Below are 24,986 nucleotides of genomic sequence, written 5' to 3' on the forward strand. Positions count from 1 at the left end.
GCAACATTTCTCCTTTATCATATTTAAATACTCTCTCTTTTTTCTACGGGAATACGTGTGGGACATGTTTTTTTTTTTACTTGCTGACCCAGTCTCTTCAAGTGGTAATCTTGAACAAACAGCGCAACGGCTCCCAACAGTTTTAATAAAAAAAATGATCAAAGCCAGAATTAAGAGTTTTGTTGTTTTTAGTTCGTTTTCAGGCAATCGAAGGGAGGTGGGCTTGCAGGCGCGGAGAGCTGGTCTCTCTCCTTTTTGCGTACAAAGAAATTGAGATGTGAGATGTTAGTGAACAAATGGAGAATATATAGGACATTACTGGTTTGATTAATATAGTACAGTAGGCTATTCTCAGGAGGAGGACATAACTCTGTGATTATGTTTATTTCTCCTCTCGGTCTCTCTCTACCCAGTTACATAACTGTAGTAAATTCTGAATTGAAAGTTTTGTTGGAATAAATCAGCATTAATGAATATGATTTATAGTGAACCATATATCATATCAATGTTTTATAACAGCTGAGGGTCTTAAAAGTTCTCACGTAGTGTACTAAAGTTTAATCTGTTTGGCAGCAACAGGCCACTCAAATGATTTAATATGTGATCCTTGAGTTTTAAAATGAAATTATTCTGTACAATAAATCTACATTTGGATATATGATGTTTTGTTATTATTACTATAAGATGTCACTTATGTTATATTAATGAAACTAGTATTGCTGCCAGTGTATAACACTGCATGCAGCAGTGATTTCCATATAATAAACACGAGGGATATATTCAAAATACTTTTCGTACTGTTTTGATCAATTTACAAGGCTGTCAATATAACAAAGCCAAAATGACGAGGAAGAAAAAAATGTTTCATCATTTAATTCTCAAATGTTCTTCTTGCTTTCATTCATTTCTTCCGTCGTTGCCGCTGGCTTGGACTCACTAATCATGGAGCAGCGATGTTTCTCACACCCCTGCTCGGCTTTCTTTATCTTCTACTTTGAACTTCTCTGGCCTTCAGAGCCACATCGCAGTCTGTGTCCTCTGCACCATCCATTCAAAATCTCTCTCTTCTGACTCTCCCGCCCCCTCCTTGTGACTGCCCAGGGCATAGTTGTCCTGCAGCTTATCTTCTAGTTGTCCATGTTCCCAGGGTTTTGATAGAAATGGCTCACAGCTTTTCCACTGATATACTGTTTTATAATATGGCATCAGGGCTAAACATGAAATAATCATATTATTACAGCTCTGATAAGTCCAGGGTATTGGAGGGATTGGAGATAGACACAAGCTGTTGGAATTACTGAGAGGTTTTTCGAAGCTAACTAAAGCGTAGAATCTTCTTAATGTATGTATCTCTTTTCAACACGAAGGTCATTCTTATGTTTGTTTTTTTTGCTCTGAAGGTAAGAGTGACCCTTTCTGTGTGGTGGAGCTGAGTAACGATCGGCTGCAGACACACACTGTCTACAAAAACCTCAACCCAGAGTGGAACAAAGTCTTCACTTTGTGAGTAGCTTTTACAAAACTCACATGTCTCGCACACACATTGAAGTCACTGCAGTGATGAAATCAAATAAAATCAAACATATATATTTGTAATAAACTCTGGTAAAGTCAAAGCAATAGTCTCACAGCAATACAATTTTGTTTTTGTTTTAAAAAAAAATGTATCCAGTTAAATTTGAGCATTCAAAAAAAAATGTATCACAGTTAACAATGCGGAAAGCCTTTCTCATAAAAACATCTAGGAAGACATTAATATAAGATGAAAAACAGGCTTGTCAAATGATTACATATTCCAAAAATATTTTAAAAATATAGTTACACTCAAGCTATAATTAAACGTTGATGCCGATCTCACTTTGCATCATTTCTTACATGTATGATACAATTATATGAAGTAGAAACTTGTGAAATCACAGGACAGGTTAATTCAGTCATCCCCTCTTTTACATGTAGCCTCATTTTCAGCTTTCTTCTTGATCGCCTAGTTTTTAAAAAGATGTCACTCTCTACTTCTCCTTAGTTATTGCAGTACTGTAGTGCAACATACCATAATGCATGTCAATAGTGATTTTTAAACATTTATGGAAATGTAATACAGGATACGCATATATAAAAAATGTGTGTTAATCATTTAAGGAAGCTTTCATAGTGTTCAGATTGTAACCCATATCTCAGCATATGTGTCATTGATGTTATGTTTCTGTGTGCCGCAGTAACGTGAAGGACATCCACTCGGTACTTGAGGTCACTGTTTACGACGAGGACCGAGATAGAAGTGCCGACTTCCTGGGGAAAGTGGCTATTCCTTTACTAAATGTGAGTCACAGGCAGCTTTCTGTGTGTGTTTCTACGTCTTTTCCTTTGGGGATAATATAGAGAACATAGAGCAACGGAAAGAACGAAAACACACAGTTGAAGATATAAAAAGCAGGGGTTATTTTTGCAACTCTAAAGATGAGGCTGTTATTATTTCACAAAGAAAAAAGAGATGACAAAATGGAGAAAAATAGAAGAGAGCCTAAGAAAAAAGAAGAGATTGATAGGTGAGAAGACAGAAAGTGAGGGGATGAGAGATGATATGAAAATGACACTGATAGAGAGATGGAACGACGATAAAAAAAACAGACAAGTGTGTCTTATAGTAAACAAAAAAATATATAGCCTGTAAAAAGTACTGTGTGTCTAATATATCCCTGCTCTGCTGTACAGTATGATTCCCCAGGATAGTTAATTTCTGTTTGACAGAGCTGAGCTGCAGTGGGTAATGAACAGGTACTTGTCAGAGTTGCCACAGTTGTTTTGGGTTCCCTGTCAGCGCCAGCAGCTGAGGTTCAAAGGTGGCCCGGGGAGCCGATTCAGCCGGGTATTGCCAGACAGACGCCTGTCATGTCCCTCTCCCACAGATCCAAAATGGAGAACGCAAAGCCTACGCCTTGAAAAGCAAGGAGCTGACAGGGCCAACAAAAGGGGTCATCTTTCTCGAAATAGACGTGATTTTTAATGCTGTAAGTCTTTCTTTAGCTTTTTTGATTCTCCTCCCTGATTTTTTTTTCGCCCACCACCCCCCATTATCCTCTCCCTCCATCCCGCTCTTGTTCTCTCCAGCATCTCCCCCCCCCCCCCCACGCTGCTGTTGTCTTTATTCTGTTTGTCCCCCCTCCCTCGCTTCCATCTCATCCCTTGTCCCTCGTCCTCGTTTTGGCTTTAATTATCGAAGACTCCCTCTCAACAGCCTTTGTTCGCCCATTCACCATCGCTGTGTGTGTCCTATAGCGGCCATCTTACAGCTTTCTCTCCCGCTCTCTAACCACTGACATGGGGCACGCTCTACGCATGTGCTGCCAATATCATTACACAATGTATACAGAAAAACATTCAAAATAAATATAATCGTCATAAATTCTGTCATTTTATTTATTTGCGCTATGAAATAAGTGTCTTTTCACTCTCACCATTTGCTGTTTTTAAGGCTGTGTGTGTTCACTCCGTCCTCCAGGTGAAGGCTGGTCTCAGGACGTTGATTCCCATAGAGCAGAAGTATATCGAAGAGGAGCCCAGAGTGTCCAAACAGGTACATCAGCAGCCAACACTGATCTTCTACCTCTCCGCCTTATTTTATCTGTGTCCACCCTATTCTGCCTAACTGTCTGTAGCGAAACCAACACGCCTGCAGAGTGGCATCTTGTAAACCAGAACAACTGTGTGGGCAAGATACAACTACATGATTGAAGGAAAAACAGCATTTTGTTTCTTTTTTTTCTTCCCTCCTCTCTCCCTTCTCTCATCTCTCCCCCCTTGCATCCACTCTGAGTGGTGAATAGAAATGTCAAGCTGTCAGCTCTGGGGTGCATAAGTAGATTGGCCATCCTTATAGTTGGCCCTCTTTGCCACTGCTGCTTTGCACTTCATTGTCACGCCGCTCAGTGTGGCGGCACCACAAAGGGCTGAATAGTAGGGGCTGGCCCACATCAGACATGTCATATGACTGACCGTTTGGGCTCAGCAGTCAAAGCTGCGCCATGCACAGTCGAGCGCAGCAAACACACGCACCAGCTCCCATACCAGGCTTTTGTCAGCCCTCCATCTATTCCCTTCTTTCCTCACTGTTCCTGCCTTCTCTGTTGCTCTCTGTCTCGGCCCACTCTACTCTTTTTTCCCCCAAGTGCAGAATCTTTTTTACATCTGCATTTCACCTCTGACTCACTGAGATGACCCATGTCAGCGTCTCGCAATGATGATGTCACTGGCTGCTTTAGAGGGATTGCCCCGTGAGGGCTCTTTTGTGTGGTCGCAGCTCCCCTGCTGTTGCTCGCTGCTTAATGTGCAGAAACATACACAGTAAAGAGAAAAAAAACAGAAGCTGGCTGCCAAACAAAACCATATAATCGTAATTGTCACATTTGACTTAATAAATGGCTTTACCACTCTTGTTTTAGAGGAATAAATCAAGGCACTTTATGAAATACTTCATGGAAATCAAGACAGTTAAGGCAATAATAAGCCCAGAAGAGTACAGCATGTACATCAAGTGCATGCGCTGAGGAACGTGGAAATGGATGATTCACAGTCTTGCTGTCTTCAGGGTCTGTGTGTCCCCAGCAGGAAACCATACAGTCATCCTTAGTTTAGCAACAAAAAGACTTCACAATCCTCCTCTCATCTAGCATCAAAGCAGCCAAGCCACCCCTAACCACATGCAAATCCACCCGGAAACACACATGCATATAGACAATAGACTTTACTGTAGTGCTACAAACCCATACTGTATACCCACAATATACACACATTCAAACACACACACAGAAGTTTTTTTTCTTCTAAATAGTAAAATAATGGCCTAGAATATTTTGAACAGCGATCTGCAGAGACAGTTTGTCCTTTGGGAGCACTTTCTCCTGGTGGTGACCTGATTGGGTGGTTGGCATTCTGCACTGCTATACTGCTATTCCCTGAATGGTTGGCAACCCATGGGGAGGACAGCAGTTAGCCAGCTTTCGCTCATACCTGGCCAAAATGAACGGAGAGCCCTCGGGGAGGAGAGTCCAGGGACTGTTGGAAATTATTGTACTTCACTTTATCACTTGGAGAGAAGACTTACAGCAACATTGTGAGTCATCTTGTCACACTTTAAGCGGCCGTTTGTCCTGTATGCTGATCCACATCCATATATAGCTATCCAAAGAAGGAACACATGACATTGTCCTCTTGGTGTCCTCAGTGCTGCACTATTAGACAGTAATATTAAAGCCAAAGTGGGGTAAAAGCTGCACATTTAAAACACTTAATGCTCTACTTAACTTTCCAGTTTGAGACACAATGTGGTTTAAAGTGCCCGTATTAAGATTTACGGTCATTTTAACGAAGACATACATGGTGTATTAAATGTTTAATTGTGACAAATTCACTCAAAACCTTTACAAAAAAGAGGGAAATTCATTCTTAAACATACAGTATGTGATAATGTTTGTACGTGAAGCTTATGTTAAAAAGTCACAACCCTGATGCGATTTAGTTTGTTCACACAGGAATCTGTCACATAAAGTCTCATTAATATGATAATATATGAGACATAATGATATATCATCTACAGCATATAACAGGATCTTCATTTGTTTTAATCATTCACTTTTGTTTTTGTCTCCCTGCTAGCTGCTGTTGCACAACTTCAACAGAGTTCGTCGCTGCATCATGTTCCTGATCAACACAGGCTGCTTCATCAACAGCTGCTTCGAATGGGACTCTCCGCAGAGGAGCATCTGTGCTTTTGTAGTACGTACAGCTGCACTCGCATATACCTGTACAGTACCACACATGAGGACATATTACATTCACATCGAAACTGAAACAGGACCTAAATCTTATCTTTTTGCGTACACTGATTCTATTATCAAAACATATGATAATGCTTTTTTATTAATATGGTGAAATGAAGATTTACGTAGACAAAATCTTTTCAGAAATAAACTGACATGGAGTTGGGTGTACTATTACCTCACACGTTTTGAAACTAAATCACCATAATCACATTGATGGATCAGTACTATTCTAAATAGACAACATTCATCTATTTTACCGAGTACTCTCATATTGCCAGTTAACATCTGCACAGCAGGAGAGCAACAGAGGCTGTAGGACCATTTCTGCTGACAAAGTATGGATCCTTCACTGGTAATTGCACACTCTAACACGGGGGGTTGTTGATGTCTCAAGCACAGCTAAGTACATTTCCACACTGTAACCCCACTACAGACTCTTACTCACATACTCAATTTCTTAATAAGATAGTGGCGATTAAATCCCTTTTCAAGCTTTGTATTAAGTGTAAAAGCACACATGGTTTATACGTGGAAAGTGTCTGTTTTGGTACTCAGTTGCTTGGAATAAGTGGAGAGTTGGTGTTGAAACTTGAACACTATTTTAATTGAGACCCTTACACATTGAAATACTTGTGTTGGAAATGATGCTATATTCTATTGAAGTGTGACAAGCTGTTCCTGCAGACAGTGGACATGGTAGCTTCTTTCTCTCTTCTCCCATCATCCTCCTCTGTCCTCTCTCTCTTGCCCTCCTGTCATCTGTGTCTGGTATTATAAGGTGAAGTGTAATTGGACAGCAGAGCTATCAGTAAAAGACATTCTCCCGCAGGGCGGTGAGTGGTTGAATGGAGGTTCCCTACCCTAAAGATGACAGAGAAGGCATTTAATCCTGTCTGGTTTAGTGTCCTGACTTAAGTAGCTACAGGACAGGTGGACCGGCCCCGCCCGAGCCCTTTACTGTAGGAGCACTAAGTGTCTTCACAGCAGACATTAGACATTAGCAGTATTTGGATGTCTGACACCATTTTCATCTCTGCAGAGGCTGCATATGTGTGTGTTTGTACAGCAGGTCACGGTGTCATCACAAGACATGGGTCAGAAGAGACTAGTATTGATCAGTTAACATTTTGTGTGTGTGTGTGTGTGTGTGTGTGTGTGTGTGTGTGTGTGTGTGTGTGTGTGTGTGTGTGTGTGTGTGTGTGTGTGTGTGTGTGTGTGTGTGTGTGTGTGTGTGTGTGTGTGTGTGTGTGTGTGTGTGTGTGTGTGTGTGTGTGTGTGTGTGTGTGTGTACATTTACTCTCATGTAAGGCTGAACTGGGTGTGAGCACCCTTTATCTTTAAGAAAGAAATACAAAAATGTCAGACACATTGTTTTTGGACGAATTCACAGAAAACAAGGTCGACTCAGAGATGCCAATCTTCGTGGTGAGAGGAGGATGCAGCCTTGGATAGCCCAACCTCCATGTCAGCACACACAAACACACACATGCACATGCCTTGTATAGCCCTTCACCCTTTTTAGAAAACACAGCGTATAGTACATGCCCTTCTGAGTAATAGTGCAGACTATTCATATTCTCATTGTACTCGCTTAAATTCAAAGTATTCAGATGATGATAAAGGGTGTATCTAGGCCAAGGACATAGCGTTTTATAGTTTATAGAAAGTCTGAAATGTAGGTGTCATTGTGCTTTTCCTCCCCCCTCTCCCACTCTTTTGGGAGTCTGTTATCGTAGGACTATGCACTTAGCTAAAAGCATCAGAGTATTTAGGGCCTCTCCTCTACCCAGGTACTCCCTCCCTCCCTTCTATTTCTTCATCCCTCTTTCATTTCTCCCTCACTTTGAGAGGCCTCTTAATCACTTCGCTCATCTCTTTAAGTGGGTTTTTATGGGGGCCATCTGGCCAAGGTGATGTGTTCATGAAGGTGTACGGCTGTGTGTGATTATGGGCATGTGTGTCTGTTCACATGTGCACGTGTGTTTCTGTCTGGCTGTCTTTCTAGACAGATGTTACACTTAACTTTCCAACAGGGCTGTAGCTACAGAGGTGGAGTTGTGGGCAATTCAACTTCTAAACTTACAAATGTGTGCACTTCTCAACTGCTCAGTGAGCCCGAGGGGAGGAATTTCAGTGTGTTCATATCATTCTGGTATTTTGTGAATGCATCCAAATGCAGTCACTTCACAACATTCCCTCCATAAAAACGCTCAACATTTTTCCTCATGGTCTCTTGCTCTCCTTCTGCACGATTCCAAAAGTTGCCAGCCGCATGTACACATCGCCCATTAGTGCCAGCTGTGATTAGTGTGTATGTTGTGTGTGTTTTGTGCGCATGTGAGAGAAAGAGAGATATCGCATAGTCTCACATGCAGCCTTTCTCTCTCTCACACCCACACTGCTGTCACCCACCCATCCCGACAGTGAATCAGCCACCGTGGCAGCTTTGCCTGAGGCGTTGGCACAATGGACGGGACTGGAGTTACCTCCTGTCCTGCATGATGGGTGGTGTGTGAGCGTGTGTGTGTGCATGTGGGTGTTGGTCTCGGTGCCTGTGTCTCTCTGTCTCAGGGTTAAGCTTCTGCTTCCTCTCTCCACACCTGCAAGCTCAGTATCTCTTCCTCCGTTCCCTCCATCCATCCCTGTTCCTCTGTATCGCTCCCTCCCCTCCTCTTCCTTTGCCTCCTCTCCCGGAGAGTTGAGGCCATTGTGGGGCTGAGCGGTGTAGGGTTCTGTTCTCCTGCTGCTGCCAGTTCTCCCCACGGCCCCTGCAAGACAAGGCTGTTATTGCCCCAGGGACCGCAGGCCTCAGCAGCTCTTCCTCCAAACAAATTTGCTGTAACTTTATCTGCAATTGGGCTCTGAATTGGGAGCAAATAGAGGCAGCTTTGTGAAGCTCGGGGAAGGACGAGGGCAGCGAGCTGGGGGTTGTTGGGGAGGCAGGGGAAATGATACCGGGCTCTTTTATGTCAGGCAAAGTAGGACTCTTATCAGGAAGAGAGCCCAGACAAGGGAGCTACTTCTAGAGGAAACTGGAGCACCTATCACCTGCTTTGCATTTAGATAAAAATTCACCCTGCTGAAATAAAAAAGGGAAAAAAGCAAAGACAGGTACAGAAGCAACTATTGGAGTGTGGGTGGGTGTGTGTGTTTGCACATGTTTAATACACATGCACAGTGCAGAGACGCCATAGCAGTGGTACACACCACTCCAGGTCTCTTTAAATTGCTCCTTTGACTCCTCTTCAAAGAAGCAGTCTAACTTTTGAAAGTTTTAAAGTCGTGAGTTTGTCTTTGCCCACAGCAAGGGACAGCTTTGAAAGATATACTTTCACATTTTACTGCTCTCCTGATTTGCTAAACGAATGATAGTTGAAATATAGTGCCATGACTAACCAAGAATACCAAACCAGAGTTTAATCACCAGAGATAGACGGAAAATGTGCGAGGCCTTTTGTTGAGACGTCAGGGACTCGGCATCTTTACTTCTCGTAACATTCCGTTTTATAACTGCAGTCATAAAATGGTGGATGCTTTGTTTTATTTTTTTATGTTTTTAGAAAATGACTGGCTTTGACACATTGGGTTTAGTCATTCAGGCTGCTGTTTTATCAGATGAGCAGCATTAGTTGTGCTGTGGATATATATTCTGCAGGAGTACAGCAGGGGGCAGTCTGGCACCACTGAATGCTGGGGAGGTCCGTTCACTAACAGGACACAGTCCTCCTCCCTCTCCCTCGAACTTAACAGGACTTCTAGTTGTTATCTGGCAACACTTAGTGCCAGCATGGAAATTGATGTAAGAGAGATAAAGGGGAACTCTGAAATCCAAACTTCAGTTTCACTCCACTGAGACAGAGCAGGGGGAAAGTTAGCCTGGTGTGTGGTTAATGTAAGCCAAAGTACTGCATATTACCCTCCCACAGAGCCGCGGCTCAGAGCCGTAAGGACGCGGGTTGTGTTTTGAAACAAATAATGCAAGATACAACTCTCAACGTGCCACACTGAGTGCTTGAATAAATCATTTTGACTTCTCTATTTTGTTAACACGTTTAATATATCTTCTTGTGCTCAGGGGATTTCTTAATATTAAGAGAGGGCATCTAAGATATAACTGTAATGAAATTAGACTACAGAGACTTGTCAAAATAATTTATTTTGCTGATTTTATGTATTGGTATTTTAGCCAAAATATTACAAATTATACTGCCATTGTTTTTACTTTGTTCCTGCTTGTGATTGTCTGTTTTAATTACACATGTCGTATGAATTTCAGCTGGGGCTTAGATGTGAAGTTTGCCCAGTTCAAATGTAGCCTTAAACCATATTTGAAATGGTTTAGCAGATTTGACAGAGGAAAATATTGTTTTACTTTGTTTTACGACAAGTGATTAGTTTTGTTCTTAAAAAAATCATTCCCGTATGAAAAACACTTGTTAAAGCAAATGATTTAAAAAGAGTGATGATGGGTTTTTATGATAACATAGCTGTTTAAAGGTAAATGCTGCCAGTAGTTTTGGGGACAACATCAAATGTTCACTATAGTAGAAATAACTAACCTGACTCTTGAATGTATATTTGTTACTACTCTATTCTAATTCAGATAATTACAGATACTATTTCTAACAATGGTTGTATGAGAAGAGAGAAAATGGTTTATATCTCATTATTGTTTCTGTTCTGTTGCACATTTATATACACACTCTCAAGACTTAATTAGAGTGTTTACATATTTTCAATAATATAGAAGCGCATAAGCAGAGAAAGACCATCCACTGTGTTTATATGAATGTTTTACATTAGCACACAGGTAAGAAATCAGCAGTATTTAAAAGGAAAGCCAGAGTGGAGCCTGGTGAGCGTCCCTCAGTCCTTGTTCAGATATCAACCGGTCACTACATTGTGTGTCTCTGACCACGCAGAGTCATCTACAAATGATTCCCTTTGACTACATCTGGAGCTTCATTTTGCATTCCCCCCCCTCCTCTTCCTCCTTCGATCCAGCATGTTTTTATCATTGTTTTTTCCCTCACCGTCTTCCTCTGGTCACTGACATCCACAGCAGGCTCCTTCCCACTCCCTCTTCCCCAGGCGCAGAGCTTGCTATCTGGTGTAGGACGCAATGGGGGGTGCTTGTGACCGCCAGGTCCTGGTGGAAAGGTCCAGGCACTGCAGGGCCCCTCTTACCCCGCCGGGGGGCTCGGAGACGGGGCAGGGCCGGCCACTGCTGAGCCTGGGTGTCCGGTTGCTCTTGCTGCCTGTCAAAACTTTAACCTCAGCCACTAAAATCAAATGGAGGAGGAATGAAGGGGGACGGCAGGTTAAACAACCTCAGGCAAATGGAGAAGAAAGCAAGATCCTTTTTTTAAAAAACAGGGTATTAAGGTTTCATTTAAGCATCAGGACAGTGTGGAGCACATCCATTCGCCTGTTGTGTGATAACGATACCATAAGCGATTAGAGAACAAGACACTACATATATTTACTTTACAATATGCCTACTGTAAGTGTTATTTATAGCAGAGCGTTTGAAAAGAACATTGTATCTGCATGAAGATTTATGTAAGGTATTTATATCTGCTAAGAGAATACTTTTAAGACAAGTGAGCTCCTTTGTTTGTTTGAAGACATATTTCTGCACCTCTATTGCGGATTGTATTACAAACTGATTATTACATGTTTATCAGTGTTTTGAGTTTGTAAACTATAATACTTTGCAGGAAGATGGATCATTTTAGAATGGTTATATTTTGCAGAGACATTTTTTTTTCAAGCATGTGATATGTTTGTTTGTATGCAAGTTTATTTTGCTGAGCTTACACAGTCCTTGCCTCTTTTCTGATGTATGAAGGGAAATGGTTGTGTTGCTTATTAGTATACAAATATGAATTATTGAATAGTTCATTTCCAATTCTCCTACACAGCTGTATCAGAGAAAGGCTCTTTGTAATTGAGAAAGTGAAGTTGAGCCTGAGAGACGGGGATAGATTTCGATCCTTTTGGGAGATATTGTTGCTGCACCAAGGCCATTCAGGTTTATTTGAAAATACATTTTGCTGTGAGCATTATGTAAATGTACTGGACATTTCTAATGTTTCATTTATGTCTTTTTTTTGCTTTGTATACTACAACTCTGTTAGTGAATTTTACATAAAGATAGTTTTATTAAAAAGTTTGGATATGAGCCTGACCAACTTTTTTTTATACATGAGAAGGGAAAAAGTTAGGAAAATGTTATTGTTTAATTATGTAAAGAGTTGTTTGCATTGATATTCAGATACGTACGCGTGTGTGTGTGTGTGTGTGTGTGTGTGTGTGTGTGTGTGTGTGTGTGTGTGTGTGTGTGTGTGTGTGTGTGTGTGTGTGTGTAAAATGCAACATTGACGGCACAGTGTGTGTGTGATAGTGCGTGTGTGCAGTTTAGTGTCCGACTGGCTGCACGACAGTAATAGCAGAGCTGCACACACACTCTTGAGGGGCTGTTGAACCTCATATCCACATTCACCTTAGACTGTAAACACAATGAAGAGCTTGTTTTTCATTTCCCCCCCTCTCTCCCTCTTCATCCTCTTGACACACGGAAATAAAACTATTTGATTGTTAATGATGTTGTCCAGCCAAACAGATCATAATTGGTACACAGACACATTACTTCCTTCATATTGTAATGGTATTAATTACACTTTAAAGTTTCCCATCAAAACTGCCTGTTAAACATGGATGCATTATTATACCGACAATATAAGTTAAATCTTCCTTGCTCATATTTAAAATAATACAATTCTTTCACTTGAATTTAATAAACAGTATCAGGCATGTTTAGCATGTGTTATAATTGTTGCTGTAGTCTTATTAATTATGAAATATATGTGTATACTTCAACATACAAATATTAGAAAATACAAATGATTTGTTCTTTTTGTTTCTTAAAGATAGTATTCCCACACATGATCCTATCTGAGCTAAACTCTAACATTTCCCCAAATCCTTTCTCACAATTGATACAATGCCGTGATAAGATGACAAGCTTCCATCATTAGCAATATTATTTTCCCACATATATCTTCTCACAAGCCCCATAATAATCTCTTGTCATCGGCTAAAGAGCCCTGCCAAATCCAGAGGGTTTTAGGAGAGGTTAATTTTCAGATGGTACTTTTCTTGTTTGGTGATGAGAGGGGAGGTATAGAGGTTATGGTTTTGGCAGATGGGTGCAGAGGAGGTTAGAGATGGGGCATCAGAGCCTTTTGGGGAAGGAGAGAGGGTATTGGGGCTTGGAGTGACAGGGTTAGGGACTCGGGGTGCGGGGTGTGTGAGGTCAGATGCTGGGGTTTGGGGCTGAGTATGGAAGGGTCAGCTTTGACGTGCTGCGGCTGAAAACGGTACATGACCTCAGCCTCTGGGATGATTGGCATGGAGGGAAGAGGCTCTGACGGCTCGTACTCATCCTCTTCATCGCCCTCCTCCTCAGCTGAAGGCCTAGAAAGCCTTGAGGGTCAGAGTGTTGAACCTAGGCTCACCGACACCAGGCCTGCACCTTTGTTGAAGCACAGTCTTATTTTGTGCGCTTTGTTCCATGGCGGTTATGATTCTGCATATGAATGTGTTTGAATGCGTTTCCAATCGCACATATGGTCGGCGTACGTTCTCAGGAGTTTGCCTCACCAGGGTCAACATGGGGTCTTGAATGTATACATTCTCTGCCCACACTGTTCTCACTTTTTTGTTCTCACTTTTCTTTGGCTGATGGTTTTGTCTTTTTCTCTCTCCTCAGCTTTTTGTCATCGTTGTGTGGAACTTTGAACTCTATATGATTCCTCTGGCATTGCTGCTGCCTCTGGTCTGGAACTACATCCTCATTGCGTCAGGGAAGGATACCAGGCAAGACATGGTGAGTGACCCCGTACCTTTTGATATCCCTCCGCCTTTCTTCTCTCTGGCTGTAAAAGCCTCCAAACACAATGCATGGTAATACTCGGACACCAAATTAATATTATTTACAGCATTTTTCATATTTACAGGCAAGTCAGCCTTTTGATATGAGATATAATATATATAAAATCCATATGCAGATGATTGGAAAATCATGATACCTTTTTTTTATTTTTTTAAAGAAACAAGATGTTCATTATACAAACTCATTTGAAATATACTTTTGATTAAATTGCACAAACATTGAGCCAAATTGGAATTTAATTTTAAAATCCCTCTCTGGTGAATTTTCAAAAAAAAATCTGCCCCTTGAGGAGCTGCATTCACATTCGGATCTCACATTTCTCACTTTGCCTTCTTTGAGGCAAAGAAAAGGGAGAAATAATAGGCTGTCACCTTGAGCTACGTTACGCTACTTACCTGGTAGTATATTTATTTAATTCATTTATTTTTATCTCTTATACCAATTAAATGATGTCAAAGCAATGTCATGGAGAAACAGACATGTTTTAATCATGGCCCGGCACATTTGGAGAGAAGAGAGTGAAAACGAGAGAGAGAGCTGGACTATGGAGTGAGCGTGAACAATGAAGTGATTAATTTTAATAAGTGCCTTTTTCCAAGTCTCAGTTGGAAATAACCAGTTAACAGACCTCAGATTTTTTTGCAGTCTCTTGCCTTCTCTATGTGTATATTTATTTCTTCATAAGGATTCTTTGGGTTTGATTGGATTTGGAAAAGATGATAAATTCAGTCATTATAATGAACCAAATCTCATTGCAATGTGTCATTGTAATGTTACACGTACAAATGGAATTAGATGCAAACTGTGTATAAATTGCCAAAAGATTTATTTGGTAAGTCTCCAGAACTAAGCATCTCTATTTATAAGCCTCTATTTTCAAATGTGGAAAATGTAAAGCGATGAAAATTAAATCAGAAAAGACAATCCCTATGTGACGGATATAAGTCTGTTACTTGACAATTACGTGGCAATTATACAGTAATAGGTGGTACGTCATGAAAATAAGAGCATTTAAACTGGATAAAGTCAGTCAAGAATTAACGGCTAGTTAATGCAGGTAGTTTCACAGTCAAAATAAATCATTTTTTAATTTGTGAATGACTGAGGCTTGACTTCCTCAGGATATACCTTCCGCCTGTAGATGGCAACATTGCTTGACAAAAAAAAAATCCCACATACCTTAAGACGAAACCGATCATTTGTGCCCCCACCTGCTGCTTATATTTATCCAGACCTAATGATATTCTTTTCCAATGTACTTCCTAATTAAAATGAGGCAACAAAGGTTACATATTCTCTTAATGTGCCACTCACTTCAAGTAAGAGTATGTGCATGTAACTCCCACTTCATGCAGAATTGCTTTTCTCTCCTCCTTGAAAGGGACTATTGTGTGTAAAGTACCTCAGGAATTGGTTGGAACATTAAGACATGTTGATATTGTTGATACTCGTATGGCAAGTGCCGTTTTAGAAAGACAATATTGTTCTGGTGAGTTCTACAAAGTTGACATATACTCAGAGACAAGAGGAGATATGGGCACATGAGTGAATAGGATATTTAAGTTTCACTCTTTTTAAATCGGAGATTATCTGGAGCAGTGGAATTTAAAACCTAATACACTGTTTACTTGTTGTACTTTTATTGAATGTCTTGTAGTTTGTGTTGTTGCTAATCTTTTATATATCTTTGATTAATTACACATCATGATCCCAGACTTTTTTACTTTTAAAGTGTTGCTTCAATATCATCATCCTCATTGAGTGGCTTCGGAGTGTTTGGTTGATTTCAAAGGACTTATCTGTTTGGGACACTGGGCTGAACAGATCACCAAGGCCAGGCAATTCTTTTTTTTCAAGCCACAAGAGCACTCCTGGAAAGTTTCATATCCAACCTTCTTTCAGATAAATGTCTCCTTTCTCTATTATGATCACAATCAGCTATGCCTTGTTTACTTTACGTGTACAGCTTAATATGTGTGGACAAGAGCGTCAGTGCTGCTAGTAGAGGGGGTTAAGAGAAGTTGGTTCAAGTTGTTGGTGACATTGTCAGAGGAAAATACGTAATTCAAGAGGAAAGGATACCAGTGTAAATGTAGTATAGGGGAATGTGCATGATGCATGAATGCTGTGTGTTGTAAGAGTGTTGTCCTGCTATCTTTCAGAGTCTGGTTTGTTAATGTATTCCAAGGATATGATTCAGGCACGACCACAAGTATAGAAATACAGCTGTGAGTCACTCACAGGGTGTGCAGGGTGTTTTCTTGTGTGGGGGGGAAAAACAGCGTGCGTAGATGGGGATAAGTTATCTGTGTGTTACTCATAGAATATGCACGTATACTTCCATAAAATGTGTGTGAATCCACGAGTGTGCGTATGCGGGAGTGTGTGCATACATCCTTTCGCAGCAATATATCCGATGAAAGTGGGATTACTTGTCAAAGATTAGCACCGTTAATGCTCCTATTCTTGCCGCTGTGACAGTTGTGCAGAGCAGCACAGGCCACACAAAGAAGATTCTCTGACAATCATCATCTCTTGTCTTGGCATTGCAATCTCACTGCCTCAGGATTGGTGAATGCAATCGCTCCATTATCAGCTCTCTGCATCTTTTAGGTGTGATATTTGTATTATAAGTTAAATTAGAACATGCACAGCAGCTAATGTTGCGTTGTGTAAGTACTCATTATTTTTTAGTCATTTGTGTTTGCAAACGCTTCACACACATAAGCACACACATTTGTAACACACACATTCAGATGCATGTATCCCCCGAGTCCTGTCCCTGTTTGTTTTCAGACTTTTCCAATCTGCGGTGGTGCAGGGGGAAGTGAGTAAAGCGAGACAGTATCTGCGTGCTTCGTTTCCTCTCCCGGTCCCCTGGATTCCTCTTCCGAGTCTTTATCAAGCTGAAGTCATGGACGACTCACAATTTCCCCCCTCGCACTTGGCAGAGAACAGAGAAGAATAGAAAAGCAAACAAGGGAAAAAGGCTTTCTAATTACTTTAAACAACACACCAAATTAAAGCATTGTGCTGAGCCGAGCAAGGGTCAGCATCCGGAGTGCTGCGGTTTTCCAGCAGTCTGGGGTGAGGGTAATGCCAAAGGAATCTTTGTTGAACTCACTCTGAAGGGTGAGATAGAGAGAGGGATAGGGTGGGGGAAGAAAGAGAGAGAGAGACCAAATGAGAGTATACGCTTGAGTACAGACTTCCTAATGAACTGAAGGGCCTTGCTCCATCTGATGGGTTCAATGTGAGGACCCTTCTCTGATTCTACACCGCAACCACAGTCCATAGCCCTGTCTATAGCAAATAAACAAACAAACACAGTGTTCCTTCCGCGCTGTAATTCACCGCTCAGGGTCACTAAATGTTGTGCATGCTGCTTTGCAAACAGATCTCGGATCAGAACTCCTTACCCTCGCCCCAACCTTGACCAGTACCTGCTAAGCAGTCGGAGCGTCCTCAGAACAGCGATTAAAGGTGACGCACCAGAAAGGTCTATGACCTCCTCTCTTATCGTGTAGCACTCTGACCCCTGAACCCTGACTCTTCAACACTGTAAGCTGCCCTGTGTGCCGTGCTGTAACATGCTCAGTGAAGCAAACAAACAAAGAAGATAACCTTTGCTCCTTTTCAATATATGTGGAGTATGATACTGCTTTGACATGGCTAAGAATGTGTCTTTGCATACAGTAACTATTGAGTCCACTATTGTTGCGAGTTGGAGAAGCACTTAAATGACATGACCCCCTCCTTTCAATTTCTATCTTGTTTTGAAACCTGGAGCAATGTGTGCGTTAGATCCATCTCAAGCCTGTAGCAAAGGAAGCAGCCAGTAGGCCGGGCTCGGTCAAACAGAGGACAGGTGGCTCTGCTGGAAGAGAAAACGTCTGCAAGGCTTGTGAACGTGTGTCTTTTCGTAGCAGTGTGGTGTGTTCATGTGTGTGCCTGCTTGCATGAGTGTATACAATGCGCGTTGAGATTAAGAAGCAAGAGATGCATCCCAGTAGAAATGCATCTTTGCTGTTGGCCCAAAAAGGCCCTTACCAGATGTTAGGAAGGTGTTCATGTTGGCACAGGCTGTCATAGAGGGCACATACAGAACATGGTGATGTCTCTTTTTCCCACAGGATGATGGGCAATTAGGCCTTGTCACACTGGAGGACCATCATCTTTATACCATGCTTCAGACCATTACATAGATTCACCAAATCATTACACAGAAGAAGACCCAATGGCCTGAAGATACTTCACACTGACAGAAACGTTCAACCCGCCCTACATATTTAGTTAATAGCATTGCCATAAACACAAATAGAGGTTTTTTTAGAAATAAAATAATTCACTAGGGGGTTTTTTTCAAGCCAATGTTGTTCTACTTATTTTGGTTTATTCTTTACTGTATGTTCCTGACTGTGAAGCCCTCTGTGAGACTGCCGAATATTGTTCATTAGAGTAAAAAGAATCTTGTTTATTTCCAAACTGTAATTATGTCTGATTTTATTGGAACATCGTCTCATTTCTACAACAAGCCTTCATTGCCATTTTCATCTATTCTATTTTCTCCCTGATTTTGCATCTAAAAAAAAAGCCGTCTCTGCGTCTCTAAACACACTGTGCCTTGACATCTGCCCTCATTAAGAGCCACGCACAACACACGAGTAAATATGGGGAAAGCTCGAAGCAAAAAAGGAAATGTTGCCTATTATACCTCAACTCTTCCAGAAAGTCACACCTCCACTTTTTCCCAATAAAACTGCAACTCTGGAAAGAAAAGACGAAGGAGATGGAGTGGGAGCAGGAGACAGAAAAAGACAGAGGTATTCAGAGAGATGGAGCGACAGAGAGACGGAGGAAGAGGGAAACGGCGGCGGATGGCAGGCACTCCTCAGTGCAGAGTCAGACATGGCAGTTGGTGACAGGTGACAAAATCAAAAGGTCATGTCACTTTTAACTGGGAGCGCCTGTGCCCCACTGATTTCCCCCGTGCCGCCCCGGCATCACCGCGCTCCTCTCTGCTCCTCTCTGCTCCTCTCTGCTCCTCTCTGCTCCTCTCTGCTCCTCTCTGCTCCTCTCTGCTCCTCTCTGCTCCTCTCTGTCTCTGCTAAACTGGCAGATAGGATGGCAGGCAGAAAGACAGGCGACGGGCATAGTTTGAAGCGGGACGGGAGCATCGGGAGCATCATGAATGCCACTGCAGATTCTTCCCAGCCTTCCTTTTCATCATGTTGTCTCTCTTTCTCCTTCTTTCCCTCCGTTTGTTTAACTCCCTTTATCATACTGAACCTTTGTAACTGTCTGTGCTCTTTTGCTAACAACGTCAGCAGCAGGGTGTCTGCCTCAGTGCTTGTTGTTTTGTCTATACAGTACACCCGCTGTAGCTATTTGGTTTAAACCTTGAGCTAAAGCCTACAGATGTGAGTGGGTTTGTGTGCAGTTGATTGCACATCAAGTGTGTACCAGCTCTAGCCCTCTTTGCCACAACTGAGTATAAGAAACAATAAGACAATACAGCATCATCTGTTTGAGAAAGAAACACATCTTATCACTGGATTTACTATATTTACTCACAGTGTCAAGAAGGCTAGTGGAGCGTGTGCAACGGTGCTTTCCTCTTGATGGCTGCTGAATCCCTGCACACACATACAGTACTTACTGATTTGTCAGCGAATAAACAATCCCAAATGCACAGAGTGTACATTACTATTGTGAAACTCAATCATTTCAAATGCTAACAGATTTGGTGTTGCTTTCATGAATATGGAGCTGCCCTTCTCACCCCCACCCCCAGCCTCACCCCTCTCTGGCCCCCTGCTGGGTGAGCCCTGGCTGGGGCAGTGCAGATGGAAGGGCCCCCCTCTGAGGGCCACGGCTCTGACAGCTTGTGAAGAGCCCGTGTGGGTCAGCCAGACTCAGCCAGCAGCCCTTATCAGGCGCACAGCCCTCCCCAAGTCTGCAGAAACTGTAGTGTAGGCAATATGCACATGCACGCACACACACACACACACACACACACACACACACACACACACACACACACACACACACACACACACACACACACACACACACACACACACACACACACACACACACACACACACACACACACACACACACACACACACACACACACACACACACACACACACACACACACACACACTCATGGACGGTGCATACCAAGTAGGGCCTTGAGATCCCCCAGCCAGCCAATCGGCCAAACCTCAGCAGCTGGAGAGGTTAAAACCCCCTCACGTATCAAAGAGGAAGAGCAGCAGGAGGATGGAGGGAGGGAGGGATAGAGGAATAGGAGAAAAAAAGCAGAAAGTATATCTTCATGTTCGCTGGGATGTCTGCTTCGGCGTCAATTCCCAATGCGGCTGTCATTGGGAAGGTTAGGAGGGGAGATAGTGGAACTCAGCCCGGCCAGGGAGAGAGAGGGCCGAGTTTAGAAGCATTTCAGAGGAGGGGGGAAATGATGTGGCTACTACTTCAGGTAGTTTTACTTTCTCTCTGTGGAGTGTGTATGTGTCTGCATGCGCACTTGTTTCATCGATCCCAACAGGGTTTATTTTCTCACTTACTTTCGTTGAAGGAGCAACCAACCCCTCGAAGGGATATCCTTTCCCTATAACCTAATTTTACTACTTGTTTTCACATTGTATTATTCAGGGAAGGGGTTTAATGAGTTTATACCTGGACAAGAATAACAAACGCCACAGTTTAAATGAAGACTTTTAGTCCAGATACTGAATAATTAAAAAAAATCTGCCCTGATTGAAATTGAGGAGTTTACGGTTACCTATAATTACTGTCACACAACAGAGTCACCAGATTATTCTGTAAACACAAGGACACATACAGTAAATGAACCCGTTTGCCCCAAAGTGTTTGCTCTCCATCCTAATATAGGCACATTTAGCTTGTGCTGTTGATTCTGTGAGAGAAGCTCCCTGTGTAGGCAAAAGGAGAATAAACAAATTGCCCTCTTCAATTTCTACCTGATAGAATGTTCTTGAAAACTATTTTTCTGCTTTTTCTTCTCACCACCTCAACAACTCATCACACCTCAGTCAATCAGCCTGTGCAGCGAAATTCAAATCCAAAAACACTTTGGTCTAACTTAGATTACTCTTGTTTTTCCAGACTTAAATCAAACTCTGTCCAGGAAAATGTAAGCTAGTCACACACACTTCATCAGGATCAAAGCAACAGTAAATGGGGAGAAAGATCACACTCTATAAGGCTAAATGTTAATGCTAACAATGCAAAACATAGGTCACTCTAAGTCCCAGCTTTGTAGCTTATAGAAAAAGTCATGAAAGGATGCATTCAGAAAACACCAAACAAGGGGGTATTACACCTCTGATTTGGTTTGGTTTATGGACTGGGTGTCATAAAAAATCAAGTTATTTTCACGTCAAAATCTCTACCTGCAGCATACTCTTTACCCTTTCGAGTAAAGACATTCAAGCCCCCTGCTGGGTGAGCCCTGGCTGGGGCAGTGCAGATGGAAGGGCCCCCCTCTGAGGGCCACGGCTCTGACAGACAAAGAATTGACATGAGTTTGTTCTTCACAGGCAGTATATTTGCATTGATTGGAAGTACAGAAAGAGAGCCAGAATGAGAGTGGTGTAGCAGAGCCGGGATCAGAGCCAACGCAACATAAACTAAGTTCTTACAAATCAGTTTTGAAGCCACTAAGGCCAAACAGATGTATTCAGATATTCACAGCTATTTTGAACTCTCAATGTCATTGTACTCACTTATATTGTTTGTGTGGATTTTATACTATCACAATCCTTGTATGTATTTATGGGGCACAGTGTAATCTGTGAGAGTAGCCTGCATCATCCCTGTATCATTTGAATAGGTCTGAATATGTTAATCCCCACCTCAGTAGATGTAGAATTGACTGGAGCAGCTCTGCAGGCAACGTGAGCTCTACGCCGTCCTGTCGACAGTAAGGCTTTGATGCCGCCGTGCTGTAATGATAGTAATTCAAACAACATGATAATGGGGGGATAAGCAGACAAATGATATCATACAGCAAACAGGTCTTAGAAAGAATGGGACCAATAGAGAGGTAGAGGGAGAAAAAGAAAGAAAGATGTTTGGAATTCATCGGCTGCACTGAGGTAATTTATATCCTCCCTTACTGAGACAGTAGCTTCAGTGCACACATTTAGCCGTGGCAATCTTCAGGGCAGATGACATGTTCCATGTCTTTTTATTTATTAATTTTACACTGTGTCTCATCGCAGGAAACATGACTTCTCTCTGTAACCAGAGGCGATAGAGGAGAGAGAGCAGGGCGCAGAGCAGAGGGAGACAAACGACTCTATCATTCTCTCTGTCTCTCTAGGTCATGCTTCTCCAGCTAGCTCATGCTCATTCCCTTTGTTTAAAGTTTGGAGCGTGTGCCAGGCGTGCCCTAGTAAAGCCTCTGTGTGGTGGAATCCATTATGTTTGTATTTTGGCACGGGTGAAAGGATTTGGGAGGAACCATGATGACTTTATAAGCAGTTATAGTTCATTTGCTTAGTGTTGCCAGAAGGCTTTCATTTTACTGTATCAAGTCTACATCTCTTGCCTCGGCTGAGCTCAAGAATTCCCTCTCTGGTATGTGTGCGCTGTAGAGTATATGAATGTATTCTGTATCAATAAAGAGATTGTGAACTGTGAAAAATCTAACTTATTTGTCTAGACACTGATGGAGTCTCAGTGAAGTGGGAATAACCAGTTGCTGTACAGTTAAAACAAGGGGTGAAGGCGCACATGCACAATAACCATTTGCCTAGTGTAACCGAGCTATTGGTAGAACACACACACTATTGACGCTACCCTCTCAACTCTGCTGTTCTGAACTCCTCTTTGTTTGTGTGGGAAGCTGCAGTTACATAAGAGGCTTATGTCAGCCGCCACATAGTTTCCCCCCTTATTCCAATGAAAAACAAAAAAGACAAAAGCTATTGTCTTGTTAAGTAATGATTTCTCCAAAGTAGTTTGTGCTGTTCTGGAGCTGGTTAGGGGGTTGTGGTGATGTTGAGGCTGAGCAAAGATGTTTGGGGGTTGGGGTTTGTGAAGCAATACAACAATGAGAGTAGATGGGGTTAACAGCTGTAGGGCTTATGATATGGGTGTTTGTTTATGCAAATTGGGAGCAACAATATGACCTTGTAGCTTTGATGTGTGATCGACAGGAAGAGGGTTGATACGAGACACCGTCGTGATCTGTGATTTGCCGCTCATTGGCATCAGACTAACACATGAACTTGTACATGCTCAAAAATGCACCAAAACAACTGAAGTACTGTAACTCTAACCACTTAGATATGGTGTCGCTAAACACAGTGGCTCAAGCTGCTGTTGTTGGTTCAGGGCTTTCCATACTGTATATGCCAAGACATTTGTTTCACTGCCTGCTTTTCACACACTGATTGAGGTCTGAGCTGTATGTGAATTGAAATGTCCTCATCTCAATCCTTCATCCTCATTATTTAACAGGAAAAGCCAAACTTGCTTGTTCCGTTGTTATGTCATACACTCCCTGTGTGCCTCTTTGTTTATGACTGTGTGCACATGAGTGTGTCATCTCTTCCTTTGTGTTGTACAGTCTGCATCATGGTATTTGGGGGCTTCAGAGCTACACCAGCTCCAGTTTCATCGGTTGTGGACCACTGAAGCACGTAGTTGCTGTTCTTTGTGACTTGCTCTCTGCGCTGCAGGCTGTCTTCTCTCGTGGAGCATCATTCTGTGAAAGAATGGGAAACTATAGATTGACAAGTGTATAGCTATAGGACGGCTGGCTGTAGAGGTGAGAGACGAGTGCAAAGGTTAAAGAGGTCGGCTGAGACCGACCAACAGAAGAAGAAGAGTGGCTATCAGTGGTCTCGTCGCGCTGAATTGTGAAAGATTTGAATGCTTTTGTGCAATGTGATTTGGGTGGATGAATGGAGTTTAATCCTCAGCCCGCTGAAACTCAAAGCCACAGCATTTGCTTACATTTCCCGAAGTGTCAACACATTTGAACAACAGAATGTTTCTAAAATTAAATTCCAATTCTAAACCTTTCTGAGGCTCTTGACATATTAGCACACACAGTTGTTTTCCAGACATAAGCATAACCAATCAGCTTTATTATGCCTCTTTGGCTCTTCTGATGACATTAACCCCGTGTTAGCTGGTGTTTATCTGTACTATAGCTGCTGCATAAACATTATTTTTCTCTTTTTTTCTCTCTCTTTCCCCTCTGTTGCAACTGTCAGCAAGCAGTGGAGGACCTGCTGGAGGACGAGGATGAGGATTTTGACAAAGATGACAAGGTAATTATGTCTTGTGTCAGGGATGCAGTCACACACAATCATGTACACAAAGGTATGCACTAACGCACACGAGCACGTGCACACACTGCCTCAGGAGTGGTTGACACTGCTTCACACACCAGAAACACACAGCTGAGTGAAATGACTGCACCCCCCATCTCCTTCCCTGTACATGTTTTCTCACTGCCTGAGGCACAAACACATGTACAAAGATTGAACAACCTTTTTAACCTTTTGAAAAGTTTTCTCTCTACATATATGTATATCAACTTCACGTCTCACCTTTTGTCCTTGTGCTTTTTTTCTTTGGTCTGTTACTGCAGTTTGCCACGCTATCGTTATACTTCCCTTCATGTAACACTATGTCGAATTTACCTTCCTAATGTTGTGCTTCAGCCCTGCTTCCTGAGAACATGCGCCCATATAAAGAGCTTAGTTAGCTATTTAGGTCCATTCACTGCTCCTTTATGTCCTAGTAAAACAGCATCTGGGCTTGTCCAGACACTATCAGGTAACAACAGGTGGCTGCTTTACTGCCTCCGCTCGTTTACACTGTAGGAACAGCTACTGAAACAAATGCCACTGGATCGCATACAGTCCCTTGTCAATGTTCCACTTGGGAATGGTAATTGAAATGGCACAGCTCTTTATCCTCCCACTGTGTTGTCTGGTTTTTGGTGAGGCACACTTAAAATGAAAACAATATTCTGTTTGATAGTCGAGATGAGACTCAGGCAGTGTTAAACAAGGACACAATAATAGCTTTAAGCTTTTAAGTCTAAATCTTTTTCTGTGAAATCAGTAAAGTACCTTGACTGAACAGTCTGGAATCTGAAATGACTTGAGCTGACATTCGATGCCTTACAGCCACACTCCAGC

General features: G+C 42.2%; 1 protein-coding gene across 5 annotated transcripts in view; it reads left to right on the top strand.

The window, feature by feature from the left end:
• The window catches only part of mctp1a (multiple C2 domains, transmembrane 1a), a 141,377-nt gene that overhangs the window by 91,400 nt on the left and 24,991 nt on the right, over positions 1–24,986 (top strand). For all 5 annotated transcript variants that reach the window (XM_034091834.1, XM_034091836.1, XM_034091835.1 and 2 more), the window contains 7 exons: positions 1,401–1,503; positions 2,217–2,319; positions 2,907–3,008; positions 3,500–3,574; positions 5,653–5,772; positions 13,594–13,710; positions 24,051–24,107. In XM_034091834.1, the coding sequence (XP_033947725.1) occupies positions 1,401–1,503; positions 2,217–2,319; positions 2,907–3,008; positions 3,500–3,574; positions 5,653–5,772; positions 13,594–13,710; positions 24,051–24,107 (677 nt within the window). The remainder of the gene's footprint in view (positions 1–1,400; positions 1,504–2,216; positions 2,320–2,906; positions 3,009–3,499; positions 3,575–5,652; positions 5,773–13,593; positions 13,711–24,050; positions 24,108–24,986) is intronic.

The sequence above is a fragment of the Pseudochaenichthys georgianus genome, chromosome 9 (genome assembly GCF_902827115.2).
Source record: "Pseudochaenichthys georgianus chromosome 9, fPseGeo1.2, whole genome shotgun sequence".
Lineage (NCBI taxonomy): Eukaryota > Metazoa > Chordata > Actinopteri > Perciformes > Channichthyidae > Pseudochaenichthys > Pseudochaenichthys georgianus.